The 15,284-nt window shown below is 50.2% G+C and overlaps 5 protein-coding genes across 5 annotated transcripts; 2 read left to right on the forward strand and 3 right to left on the reverse strand.

The window, feature by feature from the left end:
• Positions 1–1,054: 1,054 nt before the first annotated feature.
• Positions 1,055–2,328, reverse strand: BO83DRAFT_437967 (uncharacterized protein; the record flags this gene model as incomplete). Its single annotated transcript, XM_025536051.1, has 4 exons — positions 1,843–2,328; positions 1,423–1,782; positions 1,261–1,370; positions 1,055–1,207 (listed from the first exon to the last, which is right to left on the reverse strand). The coding sequence occupies exons 1-4, from the start codon at positions 2,234–2,236 to the stop codon at positions 1,055–1,057; spliced, it is 1,017 nt and encodes a 338-aa protein (XP_025387653.1). The 5' UTR covers positions 2,237–2,328.
• Positions 2,329–3,030: 702 nt separating this feature from the next.
• Positions 3,031–4,084, reverse strand: BO83DRAFT_389401 (uncharacterized protein; the record flags this gene model as incomplete). The annotated part of the gene is made up of 4 exons (XM_025532799.1): positions 3,031–3,116; positions 3,152–3,511; positions 3,570–3,890; positions 3,931–4,084. 4 exons carry the CDS (start codon positions 4,082–4,084, stop codon positions 3,031–3,033), a joined length of 921 nt encoding a protein of 306 aa, XP_025387654.1.
• A 1,187-nt stretch (positions 4,085–5,271) lies between these two features.
• On the reverse strand, positions 5,272–8,740 carry BO83DRAFT_408746 (uncharacterized protein; the record flags this gene model as incomplete). Its single annotated transcript, XM_025534077.1, has 3 exons — positions 5,272–7,763; positions 7,835–8,019; positions 8,726–8,740. 3 exons carry the CDS (start codon positions 8,738–8,740, stop codon positions 5,519–5,521), a joined length of 2,445 nt encoding a protein of 814 aa, XP_025387655.1. The 3' UTR covers positions 5,272–5,518.
• Positions 8,741–9,011: 271 nt separating this feature from the next.
• On the forward strand, positions 9,012–9,992 carry BO83DRAFT_427704 (putative pyrimidine 5'-nucleotidase; the record flags this gene model as incomplete). The annotated part of the gene is made up of 5 exons (XM_025535361.1): positions 9,012–9,086; positions 9,150–9,162; positions 9,225–9,260; positions 9,326–9,751; positions 9,820–9,992. 5 exons carry the CDS (start codon positions 9,012–9,014, stop codon positions 9,990–9,992), a joined length of 723 nt encoding a protein of 240 aa, XP_025387656.1.
• Positions 9,993–10,371: 379 nt separating this feature from the next.
• On the forward strand, positions 10,372–14,877 carry BO83DRAFT_339371 (putative dynactin). Its single transcript, XM_025528542.1, has 2 exons — positions 10,372–10,862; positions 10,929–14,877. The coding sequence occupies exons 1-2, from the start codon at positions 10,425–10,427 to the stop codon at positions 14,691–14,693; spliced, it is 4,203 nt and encodes a 1,400-aa protein (XP_025387657.1). The 5' UTR covers positions 10,372–10,424; the 3' UTR covers positions 14,694–14,877.
• The last annotated feature ends 407 nt before the right edge of the window (positions 14,878–15,284 follow it).

Here is a 15,284-nt window from a genome sequence, read left to right on the forward strand (position 1 = left end):
AGTAGGGATGAAAATAGATAGCGATAGATAGATAGTAACTAGTAGTCATGTGCCAACCTACCCAACCTGACACACCGACAGCCACCCAACAACACAAGACCCTAACATAACTAAACCAGTTAAGTCTGATAAACAGACAGACAACAAATGAAACGAATCGAGTAAGACCCCGGAATCCTGAGACAAGTGATAAACCCACCTTGCGTCACCGTGTATCATGACTTGGACCTTTCCGCTCTTTTTCTTCTGATTCTATTTATTTTCTCCGCCCGGGACTGCAGTATCCCATCGATTGATTTGATCCATAGCAAGGGGAATCTCTCCATACTGGTCACTTTGTGGTGTCACAGTCCATTTTTGGGCTGGTTATCGTTATTTATCGTCATCATTCTTCTACTTTCAACACTTAGTACACTATCTAAAATATCTATCTTAGTGTCTAGCCTACCCGGGGACAACCCAATGGTAGGGAATTTCTGGATCCGTGGACCAACAGACACTCTTCCATCGCTCCGTGTGTGCGTATGTGTGGGTGTCGAAAGAATTGGGGATGATCAACGTTGATGTTAAGGTTTGGGTTATACAATTGTTTTACGGGTTGTCTTGGAATTGATTGATCGTTTTAAGTGTGGGAGGTACAAAGGAATGTGAGCTGGGATATATATATAAGACTACAATATATGGAGTCGATGATAACGTAGACAGAATATAGTATTATCCATCTCTCAGGTACTATTTACACAAGTACCTACAGTAAGTATCTATGATGCCAATGCAAAGTCCCAAGTAAGACAAAAAGACAGATACCGGACGTAAGGATACAAAATTCTGTCCTGTCCTGTTCGAACAATGCCTGTCCGCCTGCAGCAACCCACCGTTGATCACTGATGTAACCACTTCACCATAATCCACAGCCCACAACCCACCACAATGATGGCATGACAATCTACAGCCTACTCATGAAGGATGATAAATGCATGATCAATAGTAAAATAAATGTGATGATGATGATCAATTAATGTAAATTAATGTAAATGAGAGTAAGATCATCCAACTATTCCATTGGATTAGTGAAGCACACACCAGCCAGCCGGTCACTAAGAGTCGACACCGGGGACAAAACCGCGGCTCTGTCGATCAACTTATGCAGAAGGGAATAACATTCCATATGTTGGCCTTCGGCCCAGTCTAGCTTTACGGATGAGAACTAAAAGAGTGAGTCTAACTGGTCCTTTTCTTCGAAGGGAGGTATTATCATACCACAGAATTTTGATCGATCTTGATGAAGGTCCAATCAAAGCTATCGGTTGCGATGCCGTATACCGTAACGTCTGGCCTCCCGGCACGGCGCCGAGCATGATGAATCATGCCTATATCAACATGATTAATATCATGACCATTGCGGTTGCACTAGAAACTCACTCATGTAAGCCAGAGCCTGGTGCCAGTCCATTTTGCCGACTGCCTTGGCTTCAACGATAATAGTATTGGTTTCGGCCAAGTTGGCATCTTTGTGCCAGAAAGAGTAATCCGTGCGGCCCTGTAGAAGGCATTCGGCCTTGTCGTATACCCATTCGAGTTTGAAAGTCTTCTCAAATTGGATATGCACAGACTTGTACGATCCCTGGGACGATGTCGAGCTTCTGTGGCTAGGCTGATTAAACTCCAGCCGCTTCTTAGCGGCGAGTGTCGTGAGGAAGATGGCATCCAGCCGCGTCCGGATTAAAGCTTCGTTTCCAAAGGATCTGCCGACGGCGAGATTGTAATCGGACAGAATTTGTTCTTGTAATTCATTATTTGTTAGCTATTGTCAGTATTAGATAATTTTAGATTGAGACTCACTCAGATACTCGGGGATGGGCTTCCTCTCGTGGGGCGAGAGTACCCAGAAAGGGTCCCGTAAGCCCTCCATGCGCTTCAAACCAAACATCGGCGCCACCTTGTATCCCGGGATGTCTGTGATGGCCTTAGTCGGCAACTTCTTCTTCCTCTCCTCTTCCTTCTTCTTCTTCTCCTCTTCTTCTTTCTTCTTTTTCTCCTCCTCCTGCTGCTTCTTCTTCTCCTCCTTCCGCTTCTTATCCTCTTCCATCTGCTTCTCCATCAACCTATTCTTTTCTGCGGTATTCAACCGCTTGAGATCCTCGACAATGTTGTAGGCATCTCTCTTCAAGCGCCTATCACGAAGCTTGCCAGCCAGGGCAAACGCCTTTTCCTCGAGCAAGTCGAGCGGGGACATGTTGTCAACGTTAACAGAACAGGAAAGGGAGTCAATGTAACGACGAACGACAAGGCAGTCAGGAGTGATGCATTGATAGGACAGGACGAGTGGGAAATGGAAGGGATTTATATAGCTGGAAGACAAGGTCAATCAACAGTCAGGGCATCAAAGTGGAGCCAACATAGCAGAGAACTGTAACAAAAGCCGTACAATAGGGCTCAATAGAGTCAATATGATTGAATTACATGTTGTTAGAAAAGCAACACAACCAGCAAAAAGGAAGAATAGCAACTGTGAAGCAGAACTCAGATAGACACTGTATAGGTAACACAACAACGGACAATAGAATTGGAGAATGAAAGACTGAAATGGAGTCACCATTCAGTACATTCATTTACAACAATAGGCATTGACCACTGTGGGCTATCAGAAGTAGTACAATAGGAACTGAATAATAGCAAGCAAGTAGACTTACGTTGATTGTTGAGGAATCGTAGAACGTTCAAGCGTTCTGTCTGATACTCTTAGAACGCAAGCTTTCATCAATATCTTCAGAAGCTGACCGACAATTTTCTTTTGAGTTTGACGCCAATCTAGGTCTAGGTGCACGTGCTAATAGATTTAGCTGGTTAGCTCGCTTCAAACATATATTGGATTAGGGCTCGCACCCGACATCTTTCGTCAAGGTGCCAAAAGATCCATCTATAACCATCTGTGTAGATGCAGTAGTACTCCGTCTTCAGCCCTAACTTCATTCTCACGAGGCGAAGCATCACTGTTACGATTCAAACAGGTTAGCGCTCTTTATTTCTCTAGATAGTCAAACTGTCTGCCTCGCGAGAAGAAGCAGAGGGGAACATCACAGGTAGTTCCATATTCTTCTTCTTGCGTGTCCTCTCTACGATCAATATCCTTCCAAAGATGGGTACTTACTCAGAGCCAGCTTGCTATGTCTTCCTTCCAGATCGATTATCTGGTGCTTTGCCCTGATAACAATCAGGTTTGCTTGCCAATTTTCCCTATTGCCGTACCAGAGCATATAGTCCACTGGGAGCCTATAGCTATAGGTTTCACCTTCAAAGGCGTACTCCATGTAGATATCATCTTGGTAGCTCCATTTGACTGATTCTAGCATGCAAGGGATCTCTGTTCGATCAGTCGGGAAATGCTTGCTCTGGCCACTTTGGGCCCATTTCTTAGCCACTGACAGAGTATGCAGCAGGATGGCATCCACTCTGGACCGTATTGATGTAGAAGTTGTAGAAGAGAGTGCATAGTCACTCAACTGGCTCTCTAAGACCTTGTCAGAGCCCTAGTCATTGAATAGCTCTAGGGAAGAATAAGTACCAACCGAAATATACGGGCATTGTTAGCTTCTTGATCTTTCTTCCGAGGTGCCATATCTTAAGCCCCAAAAAGAAGCAGCCGGGGGCCAAAGGTGAGTCTTTCAGCAGGTCTTTTACAGCCCGACTCTGCTGATCGCTGACATTTTCTTCTTGTATAGTATTAATGTCACTCTCATCCTGTGAATAATCAATATCACCCTCTTCCTGTGAATAATCGATATCACTTTCTCCCTGCGAGGAACCCATCGTGTGGTTTGGAGTCGTCTGAGTAGAAGAGGATTGTCGCCGTGAATAGTATGTAATATTGAAGTGGAAAAAGTCTTTGGCTGAGATAGACTAGTAGTCAATGATGGAAGGTTCGATTACCTCGTTCTGATGACAGATTTACTCGTTGTGGTATATGTGACATGATACCTACGGAAGGATTATGAGTCGAATGAGGGCTAATTTCTTGAGTATGACAAGCGTAGTTTAATGACATAGAATCGATTGAATTTGCCAGTGACCACTTCAGAGCCATTAATGACATGAATCTTTATCAAATCATTGTCAAGCAACTACTATATATTCAATTCTATCTCCCGAGAGATATCTCTCGACGTCATCTATCAGCGACGTGGATGTGGATCTGGATATTACCATCATTTCATGGTAAGAAGTTACTGGGTTACTTATTTAGTACTTTGTAACTTACTTACATATCGACACAGCATGTACCTTTGGGTATGTATGTATGCTCTGAGAACAGGTACTAAATGGTGTGTTGTTCGTTTCTGTCATATTTGCATGCTCGATGGGTTACTCTGTAGTAGCTGGTAGGTAACATTACATACTAGATTACATGTGCCAATGTCATGGCCATCACCAGGATAATCAGCAGCAGCAGGGACCGTTCTAAAATCAAACTGACTAAACAAAACAAAAACAAGCGCCAAAAGTACCAAATTTACTATATAAACCTCCGTGCTGTTACTACTGCATGATACTCTAATCTACGAAAAGCTGATAGAGTATGAAGACTGGCACTTAACCTTTCATAGTATAGACTACTACCGATCGATCCCCTTAACTCTTAATCAAATTAAACTACTTTAAAACTGGCACCTACTTTAGTGACCTCTTAATTAACACATGCCTACCTTTAGTTTCCATTCAATCTAATCTAGTCTTGCTGCCTGCAGAATTTTCCTGAATAGTAGTAGGTCAGTCACCAAACGAACCCAGGATATAAATGCCGCTGAGGAATCCACTACATGAGATTTATTCTCTCCCCTTTTTTGGCTACTAACTAACCAAGTCAACTGGTACTAACTGTCCACACACGGCAGCCATACCATATCATATTTTCTTTCCAGCCTTTATCAAATAAAAATCCATCGATACAGAAATTGATATTGGCTGAATGAAAATATCAATATATCAAATTCCTTGTTCTATGCTCTTTCCCTCTTTTATCTTCACCCAAGGAGTCAGGGGGTTTAATATACTCCTAACCTACCCCTTGTCTGTTCTATTATCGGGTGTCAAACCTCGAGAATATGCCATGGCTACGGTAGGTTGGTGATTCCTGTTTACTCTAAACTATGTCTCGATCATGTTGGCAGCCGGCTTGCGATTGATGAAGCCATTGTGTTGTGGAATCAATCATGTCACTTGACACCCGATTTCTAGACGATTTGTAGTGGTATTTCTGATACAAGAGATCATGCGGCTATTCATGCCATTCTTATTTCGCCCCCTCTCTCTCACCTCTCATAGTGATGTGCTGCTATACTATGGTACAGGATGCTCGACACATCCAAATACAAAACGCTTTTTAGATACAACAGAATTCAAATCAATCAAAGGCAATTGATATGTCCGAGGCGAATGCACCAAATACAATCAATCAATCAATCATTGTGGGCCATCATCTCCATGTCCACGTGGTCATTATAGTATGATACGTCGTTCCTCAGTAGCGTTGAGGTACTCGGTGGACTACGTCCCTCCCCCCGTCGAGGATGACCCGCTCCGCTGGATTACTGCCATCGTAGTAGCGCTCGTCCCGCACAGGGCGCGTAGCAACGTATACAGGCCGCTCAATGTATTCTCTCGGCTGCCGAGCAGCAGCGTCATCCATGTAGACGCTCACGTCTCGACCGCTCGGGCGCACGCTCTCCACACGCTGGATCATCGGCGGCTCCTCGTATCGACTAGTGGGCGGGCGCACGCTCGGCATCCGGACGATCCGCTCCCGGGGAAGCTCGGCTTCGTCCAGGTAAGGGGGACGGCGAGTCCCGTATTCCGTCACTTGCACGCTGGCACTACGGGGGAACGGCTCTCGTTCATCCAAAGCCCCGGTGTACGGTCGCCGTTCGCTTGGAGCCGGACGAGCGTAGTCGGTGACTCGTCGGTAGGTAGTCGGTGGAGGTGGCATGTCCTGCACGTATCGCCGACCGCCATACGGATCCTCGAGAACAGACGCCGCTCGCACGCTTGCCGGGCGCAAAGGTGTACGGTCGTCGTAGACGTCACTTCTGGGTAGTCGAGTAGAGGGCGGAGGCATAGCCTGCAGTCTTGGAGCAGGCAACGTCTCATAGTACTGATTGCCATGCTCGTCAACCACTATCCGACGCGGTGGAGGTGCCATGACCCGTGCTGCAGGTTCCTCTTCATAGTAAGCATCATGATATCGTGGTGAGTTGGGCGATTCGCCAGCCGGAATATAGCGTCTCGTAGGAGGTGGCTGCGCCAGCTCATCATAGTATCGAATTCTCTCAGGTGGTGGACGCTCAACAATTGCATAGGACCCAGCCCGCACAGGTTGGGGACTGGCTTGGTCAACATATTCACGAGCATACTCGGGTTGCCGAGCCTGATGCAAGCTGGCAACTCTGCGCAAGTCTTGATCGTCCCGGACTGGCCGGCGAGCACTCAGTCTCGAAAGGGTGCGCTGAATACCCGGCTCAGCATGGGGCTCGTACACCTCGTACTCATATGCCGGTTCCCTAATCTGTGGTTCTCTCCGTTCTAATACTGGAGTATAGCGCGGGGAAGCAATGTCAATGTACACTGGTCTTTCTTGTGGCTGGCGGGTCCGGTAAGCGTGGTGAGTGTCTGTGAATGGCGGAGGTGAGACGGGCTCTTCCTTGATGAATGCTTCTTCAACATGGGCCGCTGCTGGCGCTCTAGTATACGATGGACGACCTCTGTCATCCTGCAACCTCCTACGTTTCCTAGACGTCAATGGCTGAGCAGGAACCTCAGGGCTAGCATGGCGCTCTGGACCGTAATCCGGACGCGAGTCTTTTAGTTGATGGACCGAGGGCACCTTGGCGATGGCTAAGGGGGAGACTCTGGACGGCTGCGGAGCAGCAGGCGAGGTTATGTGGTTTCGCACAATTCTTACATCGCCTCCCCGCGAGAGTGATCTCCGAGACCGACGATGCCGCTCGGGCACTCGATCTTCCGGTGCTCGTCGTTTTGTCCCGTTCGCATAACCCCGTTGAGACCCATAATTATCGTCCCTCTCCATAGGCGCTACCCCGGGGGCCGGTGGTGAATACTCTGGTTCTTCATACGCGTCGGTCGGCTGGTCGGGTTCGGGATATTTGCGGACGGCGACGTCCACCTCAGCATGGTGCGGCTGCCTCTGATCATAGGGTACTAGGTGGTCTGCCACGGGGTAAGTATCTTGCACATCCTGATCCGATCCAGTTCTGTTGAGGGCTTCAAGCCGTTGCAACTCATCTGAAAAGTTCTCTGCTGGAGCTTCAGTAGCCAGCTCCTCCGAATTAGACTGGGGAGCTGGAGACTGCCTCTGCGGCTCGCCCTGCTGGGGAGAGTCAGGGGCTCTACTGGAGTAGAACGAGTTATCGTCAAAAGAGTCACCGGGCTCTCCAGCACCAGGTGCATCCACGGACGGAGACGGTTTGACCATCTCAAAGGCCTTCACTAGCACATCAGAAACGTCAAAGTCTGGTTTTGTGTCTTGTAGAGAGGCCTTCTGCCTCGAATCCTGCCTTTTTTGTTCCAACTGTTCCCGCAGCACTCTCTCCACCCGCTGCCGCTGTAGTTGTATCTCAGCTCTGACTAGATCATCTGACTTGGTCAGAAATATGGGATCAATCTCCGAGGCAGGCTTAGGGACTAAACGCGACGGCCCGGTCGCGCCGGAAGGAGCACTTCCGGCACTGGGAGCCTGCGATGTCGCCGGCCTCTGAGTCAACGGAGCGGACGGAGGAAGCTGGGGTTTCGGGGGAGACTTGAGTTGGTCACCCGATTTTACCTGGGTGGGAGTCGAGACAGGGGGCCTCGAGAGGCGGGCTTGCGCACGAACTGCTGGGGAACCTTCAATCTAGGGTGAGTTCCAGAAAAGATATCGTCACTTATTTTCAAAATCTTTTCATACTCCTGCATCTCCTCACTTGCAGGCAGCCTGGTAGGTATATTACTACCTGAGGCCGGCGAAATCTGGGCTGTTGCCATGGTCTAAAATAAGAAATAATACCCGGAGGACCGACAGAAAAACTTAAGTTGCTCCGAGAAGAGCTGTTTTTGTCACACCAGACACCAGTAGACCGAATCAGGTTCTTGCATCAGCTTTTTCTTTCGGCTGTAGCACTTAAAATCCAATTCACTGCCTCACTTGACTTGGCTGAGGGAGACTAGAATGGGTGGCCAAGAGTGAGGAGTGGATAATATTGAGCATGAGGGAAGGTGAGCGAGGGAGGGAATTTGGGGGAGGGGGGAAGGGAAGGGAAGGGAAAGGGAAATGGGGAGGGAAGGACGGTGATGGCGGTGGAAGGATGATAGATGAGGTGCGGGAAGTACGTGGACGGGGGCGGTTTGCAGAGAAGAAAAGGCGAGGCCAGCTTCGTCGAGGCGGCCAGCTTGCAAAGGCACCGCGCGCACCGCTAGTTTCTTCTTAGTCACTTCCCAGCGCATTCACACATGGCTTGATTGGATGTACAAGTCTGTTTGATCCCCGAATGAGAAGTAATCAAATCTCCTTGGTAGATATTGGCCGTCTACCCAAGTCAGCCGACTGACAGCGAGTTCGGTGAAGCAAACGCAAGAAATGATGACCCCGAGCCTAGTACTAATGTAAAAGAAGCTGGTCGGGGAGACAAAAAGGAAAGAGTTAGTACGTAGTAGTGTAAGTGGAAATGCCGGCGACGGCTGCTCCCGCCATCGCCGGAGGGAGTCACTCGGTTTCGCGGTTCCTGTTGCGCCGTATTGCGCCCCCCCCCCCCTCTCCCCTCTCTCGCTTTTCTTTCGCTGGTGGCTTTAATGTGTCTGCGATGAATCATTCAACCCTGCGCTCTCTCTTGCGAATTCCTTTCGCTCCCAGAACATACCACGTCCAACCCTCCTCTCCATTCCTCCGCTGCAATCTCTCCTGCCATCGCCCGAGTTCCTTTTCTCCGCATCGCAACAGTATACCTTCATACCCCCGACGAACAATGGCCACCACCAACAGTCCGGCCAGTGCGCCGCTGGACCCTCGTCCGGTCTTCTTCTTTGACATTGACAACTGCGTATGTTGACGCATTTTTCATCTCCCAGTCTACCCTTCGTCACTGACCTAAGTGTGTTCGCAGCTGTACTCCAAAGGTGGGAATATCGCGAACCGAGGTATTGATCGCAGGACATACTGACACATCTACTCCGTGAAGGGTGCAACATCCACGATGAGATGCAGAAATTGATCAGTGAGCCACCGCGACCGCAATCTATCTTATGTATGTGCGCTGACCAAATCATCTTCTCTTTCTAGACCAATTCTTTATCAAGCACCTGTCCCTGAATGCCGATGACGCACACATGCTCCACATGAAGTACTACAAGGAATACGGTCTCGCCATTGAAGGTCTTACGCGCCATCACAAGATCGACCCCCTGGAATTCAACCGCGAAGTGGATGATGCGCTGCCGCTCGACGATATCCTCAAACCGGACCCCAAGCTGCGCCAGCTGCTCGAAGACATTGACCGCAGCAAAGTGCGAATGTGGCTTCTCACGAACGCCTACGTGACCCATGCGAAACGGGTGGTGAAGTTGCTGCAGGTGGACGATATGTTCGAGGGCATCACATACTGTGACTATGGCAATTTGCCGCTGGTGTGCAAACCCAGCCAGGCCATGTATGAGAGGGCGGAAAAGGAGGCCGGAGCTTCCAGCACGTCAGAGTGCTACTTTGTTGGTGAGTTGTCCCTCAAATATCCTACCTCACTGTACAAGCCCCGGTTAAGTGCTGACCACTATGCTCAGACGACTCCGGTCTGAATTGTACTCATGCTGCCGCCCGGGGTTGGGCCGTGGCTCATCTCGTTGAGCCTGGGATTCCCCTCCCCCACGTGCCGGCCTCGCAATATATGATTCGCAGCCTGGAGGAACTTAGGACCTGCTTCCCCGACTTGTTTAAGTCCAAGCAGAAAGTATAGATTCAATCACTTTATGCGATAGATAGATTTTATAGATGTGCACGAAGACTATGAGCGATGTTATCATTCTGACTTTGACGGGTTCTCATCTTGGGGACAGGCACATACTCCTAACTCATGAATGCACATATTTATAATTGATGCTCACGAGAATATGACCACTTCAACAGCGCACAACTGCAAATTCATAAATATTGAGTCAACTGTAGTCATAAAAAGCAGATCAGTCAAGGTGAAGATAGATGTAGGGCTACTATATGCCTTTCTGCCTCAGGCATAAACGACCGTGCACGAGTCGCGTCCTGAGGCTCCGAACGGGGGAAGCTTCCCCGAACAGACACCATCAACAAGACAACAACATCCCATTCCCCTCCCTCTTCCACGACAGGACCATCCTGCACCGGGGCTTTCTATCGGCCTGAATGCTTCAATATGGCTGACCTATCTCCGGGCCATGTGGTCACTTTGACCGACGGTCGGCAGGCCACCGTTCGGTTTGTTGGCTCGACACAATTCGCTGCGGGAGACTGGATCGGCGTGGAATTGGACGAGCCCACGGGCAAGAACGATGGCTCAGTTCAAGGAGAACGATACTTCGACTGCGAACCGGGATTTGGCATGTTCGTTCGGCCCACTGCCATCGCTGCAATTGTTGAACAGCCCGCTCGACCGACTAAGCCGGCCGCTCCTAAGGGGAATGCCACCACCACCCCGGCCAGCCGAAGTCGCGCTCAAAGTGGTGTCACTCCAGGGAACTCCGGACTCAAGAGACCGACTTCCCTGTCATCTGCGACGGCAAAGAGACATGGCGCCGGGGCTTCAAGTCCGACCTCGGCCCTGAGAGGAGCCGCTCAACGCTTGTCAACAAAGGTATTGTAACCGTCCCTCTAGCACGCCAATAGTAATATTAAGAAGCTAATGCTGGTCGCACGATAGTCTCCTACAAAGTCACCGACGAAACCCGCCTCCACCCCCCTCTCGAACAGATCGTCTGCAAGCAGCACACCGCGGCCGTCTGCAGTGGCACCCAAGACTCGGACATCCATCAGCTCTAAGACGTCTATGGGCCCGCCCGCTCCTCCTTCGGCGACAACTCGCCCATCACGACCTTCGATATCTGCTCCAGCAAGCAGGACAGGCAGACCCAGTGTCCAGGGTACAGCGTCGGCACCGTCAGGATTGACAAAGCGACCTGTGCTCCGGCCCACGGGCTCAAACAAAGCATCGGAAGAAGCAGAAAGTGTAGCAAGCCCGCAGTCTGAGGAGTTGGAGACAAGTTCTCATGATGTCGAAGAGGAAGGTGCAGATGACGCGGATCTGGAGTCCAAGGCCCCGAAGCCTACACCAAGTTCTTTGCGGACAGCTACGAGCCAAAGACCCCAACCGACTCCGTCACATAGACAGTCGCTGAGTGGAAATGCTGTAGCAAGGGAGCTGGATGAGCTGAAAACCAAGCTCCGGGTCATGGAAAAGAAGCGGGCCGACGATCGCGAGAAGCTGAAGACACTGGAACAACTTCAGTCAGAACGAGACAAGTTCGAAGGCATCATACAGAAGCTGCAAGCGAAGTATCAGCCGCAGCAGCTTGAGATTAATGAGCTGCGGAGGAAGCTGAAAGATTCGGAAGCGAGGCTCGAGGAAGTCGAGCGACTCCAGGCGGAACATGATTCACTTATGGAGATGGCCACCCTGGATCGCGAAATGGCGGAAGAGACCGCGGATGCTTTCAAGCACGAAGTGGAGACTCTCAGGTTGAGGGTTGAAGAGCTCGAACTGGAAGCGGAGGTTCTGCGCGAAGAAAATGAGGAACTTGGCCAGGTCATGAGCCCGGAAGAAAAGTCCAGCCATGGATGGTTGCAGATGGAGAAGACGAATGAGCGTCTTCGAGAGGCTCTTTTACGCCTCCGTGATATGACCCAGCAGCAGGAAGCGGAACTCAGGGATCAAGTCAAGGAGCTCCAGCAGGATTTGGAGGAATATACCGCCATCAAGTCTAAATACGAGAAGACAAAACAGAAGCTGCTCGTAGCGGAAAACAATGTGGAACATCTGAAACAGCAATTGGAGACGGCCCTGGGAGCTGAAGAAATGATCGAGGAACTTGCCGACAAGAACATGCGTTATCAGGAGGATATCAACGAATTGAAAGCAGCTATTGAGGATCTGGAGGCTCTGAAAGAAATCAACGACGAACTCGAATACAACCACATCGAGACGGAGAAACAGCTGCAGGAGGAGATTGACTACAAGGATGGTCTCTTCACTGAACAAAGTCGCCGGCTCGCCCAGCAAGACGAAGTCATCGAGGATCTAGAATACACTCTTGTCCGCTTCCGAGAGCTGGTCTCTACTCTACAGGGAGACCTGGAAGATATGCGTGCATCCCAACAGATCTCCGAAGCAGAGGCTACTGACCTCTCCACGCGCTCCCGGGCCATGATGGACCTCAATCTTAAGCTTCAGGCCTCGGTTTCAAAGGCGCAGACGAAAACAATCGACATTGAACTCAACCGTATGGAAGCAGAGGAAGCGGCGCAGCATTTGTCCATTACCAAGCTGTATCTTCCCGAATACTACGAGAGTGAGCGGAATGCCGTTCTCGCGCTTCTGCGCTTCAAGCGCGTGAGCTTCAAGGCGACCTTGATGACCAGCACTTTCCGTGAGAAGGTTTCTGAACAGGCGTCTGTATCTACTCCCCTCGAAGACCTTTTCATTGCTCACGAGGTCATGGAGAAGCTCTTGTATATTGCTTCTCTCTGCGATCGGTTTGTGAACTACATCACGAACTGTTCTTCCGAAGGGTTTGAGAGTATCAAAGGAGCCTTGTTCGAGATGGAGCCGGTTGAGCGCACCTTAAACTTCTGGTTAGAAGCTCTGAAGAAGAACGACGTGAACATGAAGAAGTGTGCCGTTGAGCTGCAGCGGTCTATTGCACTCTTATCACATCTCACCGAGACTCTCCTTCCCAGCTCCTTGGAAACGTTCGCCGACGAGCTGTGCATGCGCTCCATGTTGGCCCAGGCCTACACCGACCACACAGCCTCAGCAATCTCGCATCTCAAGTCGCTGTTCCAATCGAAGCTTGTGGTGCCAGAAGGCGGCGACGAAGAGCACACCTTCCTGTACAACAAGATGGAAGGCCTTGTGTCTCAAGCTCGAGGTCTAAAGGTTGCCATGGGAAAGATCAACCGCTCCCTGGAAGATCTTCGCTCGAGGTCTCTTGCTCTCTCGCAGGACGTTGTCGGCCCTTTCAAGCAAGCTGAAGAGGCTGCCAAAGACTTGTCAGATCTGACTCGCCAGATTGGAGAGAACATCGTCTTCCTTATCATCGACGAAAGCCGCACGCAGCCTCTATCCCTGGAAGAAGCATTGAACACCATGTCTCAGATCTCCACCCTCTACGCCCAGCCCTCCGAAACAGGAAGCGAAAGCAGCGACACGATGTTCCTCATCGGCAACCGACTCCGCAGCCTCGGCGGCCTCCTCGAGGAGCTCGACTCCATCACGTCCGATCTATCCATCACGACCGAATTCGAGAAGCGACCCTCTCCATGGACCGTCCGATCCGCAGAGCTCAAGTCCAACAAAACCATCTCCCCCGACGCCGACGAAGAGATCCGTCGCCTGAAGAACGAGATCCACGAAGCTTCCACCGCCCTCGGCGTCAAAGACCAAGCCATCGAAGAGCAAGCCATCAAGGTCGAGCTCGTCGAGTCCCGGATGCGCGAAGCCAGCAAAAAGGCATCAATGGTGAAAGACCTAGAAGCCGAGCTGGAGAAGATCCGCACCCGAGAAACGGAACTCTCCTCCACCGTCGAAAAGCAACGCAAAGACCTCGAAGCCCTCGAAGCCGAGCGCGACGAGATCAAATCCCGCCTCGACAAAGTCAAACGCATCTCCGGCACCACCGGTGCCACCACAACCGAAGGCATCGCCGTCGACGCCGGCGTCTCCCTGGCCACCATGCGCGAGAACGAAGCCCTCCGCGCCGAAGTCGAAAGCCTCCAAGCCGCCGTCCGCTACCTCCGCGAAGAAAACCGACGCGCCAACATGCTCGACCCCTTCTCCGTCCAACGCTCAGCAGACCTCTACTCCTGGCTCGACGTCCCTCTCACCTCTGCCCCAACTACAACCACAACCACCACCACCACCACCGAAAAACTCCACCAAACCGCCCACGAAAGCAGAGAAGTCTTCACCCACCTCCTCAAACTCACCAAAGACTCCAACGTCTGCGACCTCAAATCCACCCTCACCACCACCTCCAACTCCACCAATACCCGAACCGGCTGGCGCCCCTCCAAAACCAAACTCCGCTACCAAGTCCTCCGCCAGCGCGAAAACTTCTCCCGCTGGGCCGAATGGCGCGACGAAATCATCTCCCACGAGCGCGAACAAGACCGCGTCGCGGCCGCCAAGAAAGACCGACTGGCTCGCGAGCAGGATCGTGATCGTGCGCGTGGCCATATGCCACGGAACTCGGCTTACGGGGCGAATTTCCCTCAGGGACTAGGTCATGGGATGATGGGTCGCGCGTGGCAGATCCTGGGCATGGAGCATGAAGGGAGGAAAGCCGCGGCTGGTGCTGGTGCTGTTTCTCCTTCGGCTATTGGGGTTGCTATTAGTGATGAGAATTTGGGAGGAGAGGGGGGTGTTGATGTTGATGGCGATGGGGAAGCGGCGCTGGCGTCGTTTGATTAGAATTTGTATCTATGCAGATATACTATTGAAGTAAATGTAACTAGTACTATTGATTGGCTGGATGCGCGCTGCTTTTGGATTGAGAGATGGAGCGGGTGCGATATAGCGATACCTTTGTTGTTCTGTATATGTTTAACTACTACCAGGCATAGAGTACTATTTGTGCTTATTTTACTTGTTGTGGACATATTAGCTAGCATTATAGAATATATTTAGTAGTTTGGGATGATATTCGTTAAGCTAAGTTCTTATTGCAGTATAATCATGGATTACTTGGTTCTGAGCTGATCTGAACCTTAGCATGAATTCAGATGCGATTGATGAAGATTGATAAAGGTGACCATGATATGGGGGAGATCAGCTTATAGTGTGCATTATACATTGATTCTTTGTATATGTACTTGGCTGTGGAGAAAAAAAGCGATGACTATCTAATCGACATGGTCTACCTTGCAAGAAACAAACCAACCGCTCAATATGCCTCATAATGAGAAACAGACATATGCAGGCAAAAAACACACATTAGAAACAGAAGAAAAAGAAAACAAGAATATAAAGATAATGTACAGCGCCACGCCAGAGCTGTTTTGT

This window comes from Aspergillus eucalypticola, assembly GCF_003184535.1.
Source record: "Aspergillus eucalypticola CBS 122712 chromosome Unknown BO83scaffold_14, whole genome shotgun sequence".
Classification (NCBI taxonomy): domain Eukaryota; kingdom Fungi; phylum Ascomycota; class Eurotiomycetes; order Eurotiales; family Aspergillaceae; genus Aspergillus; species Aspergillus eucalypticola.

Coding starts and splice junctions, on each gene's coding strand:
- BO83DRAFT_339371 (XM_025528542.1), top strand. CDS start 10,425: ATGGCTGACCTATCTCCGGGCCATGTGGTCACTTTGACCGACGGTCGG. Junction 10,863..10,928: donor CTCAACGCTTGTCAACAAAG/GTATTGTAACCG, acceptor GTCGCACGATAG/TCTCCTACAAAGTCACCGAC.